Here is a 1,086-nt window from a genome sequence, read left to right as displayed (position 1 = left end):
AAATCCAAGAGCTTTCTGACCCTGCATAGACAACAACGCAACTGACACGTTCAAGGCCCAGAAAGACGCATGTTGAAGACTGACACGGAAAAGAAGAATTGTTGAATAAAGAAGTTAATTTTGTTTTCTTTGCGCATAAAAAGTATTCTTGTAGCTTCATATAATTACTGTTGATCCACTGATTTAACAATATCCTTACTACCTTTCTGGGCCTTGATCGTGAGAAATTAATGACAGAATTTTCATCTTTGAGTGAACTATACTTTAATAGTGCATAATATTATTAGTAGTTTGCCATTTGACCTCTACCTTCTGAAGACTCATTCTATCAATGTGCAGGTGCTTTAGACTTTCAGCCACCGCCCGAAATGCTCTTGGCCCAATCCAGCGAATCGGATTCCCTGAAAGGCGGAGCTCAGACAAAAGAGGGGTATGGCCTAGTGCATCACTCGGCACTTCTGTTAGCGCATTAGCTTCAAGATGAAGGACATCCAGCTTGGGTGCCGGATCCAGAGCTTTTGGCACTATGGATGCGATGATGTTATTATTGAGGTAAAGGCCTGACAGCTGAGGGACCGAGGAAAGGAGCCCTGAAGGCTCTAGTTTAGCTAGAAGGTTTCTCTCCAGATGCAGCTCGAGGAGTTTGGGAATGTGAGCCAGTGTATCTGAAGAAGGAAACCGAGTGAGTTTATTCCCTTCCAGGTGAAGGTACATGACCTCATGGGCACCCTCAAAGGTTTTTGTGTCCAGGGAGGACAGTTGGTTGTCAGACAGGTAGAGATACATTAGCCCCTTCATGCCCCGGAAGGCGCCACCCTCGATCTCATGGATCTTACAGCTGTCCAGGTGAAGAGACACTACCTCTGGGACACCAGGGAAACTGTTGCTAGGGAGATAATGGAAATGGTTTCCACGCATGTCAAGCAGAAGAGTGTTGCCAGGGAAACCAGATGGCACTTTAGTGTGGCCGCGGTCCTCACATGTAGCGTGCTGAACTGCAGCCTTGATGGTGAGAGTGAGGAGAACACAAAATGTGGTGAGACGGAGATATGAATTAGATTTGAGGTATAGTTCACCCAAAAATTT

At 45.7% G+C, this 1,086-nt stretch overlaps 1 protein-coding gene across 1 annotated transcript; it reads right to left on the bottom strand.

Moving 5' to 3' along the window:
- Positions 1-303: 303 nt before the first annotated feature.
- On the bottom strand, positions 304-1,002 carry LOC107577366 (chondroadherin-like protein; the record flags this gene model as incomplete). The annotated part of the gene is made up of 1 exon (XM_016263447.1): positions 304-1,002. A coding segment is annotated over one exon (699 nt), but the record flags the coding sequence as incomplete, so codon positions are not given.
- Positions 1,003-1,086: the final 84 nt, after the last annotated feature.

The sequence above is a fragment of the Sinocyclocheilus grahami genome, unplaced genomic scaffold (assembly GCF_001515645.1).
Source record: "Sinocyclocheilus grahami isolate Dianchi unplaced genomic scaffold, SAMN03320097.WGS_v1.1 scaffold5850.1, whole genome shotgun sequence".
NCBI lineage: Eukaryota > Metazoa > Chordata > Actinopteri > Cypriniformes > Cyprinidae > Sinocyclocheilus > Sinocyclocheilus grahami.
The sequence above is the reverse complement of the archived record's forward strand: the minus strand, read 5'-3'. Positions and strand labels throughout refer to the sequence as shown.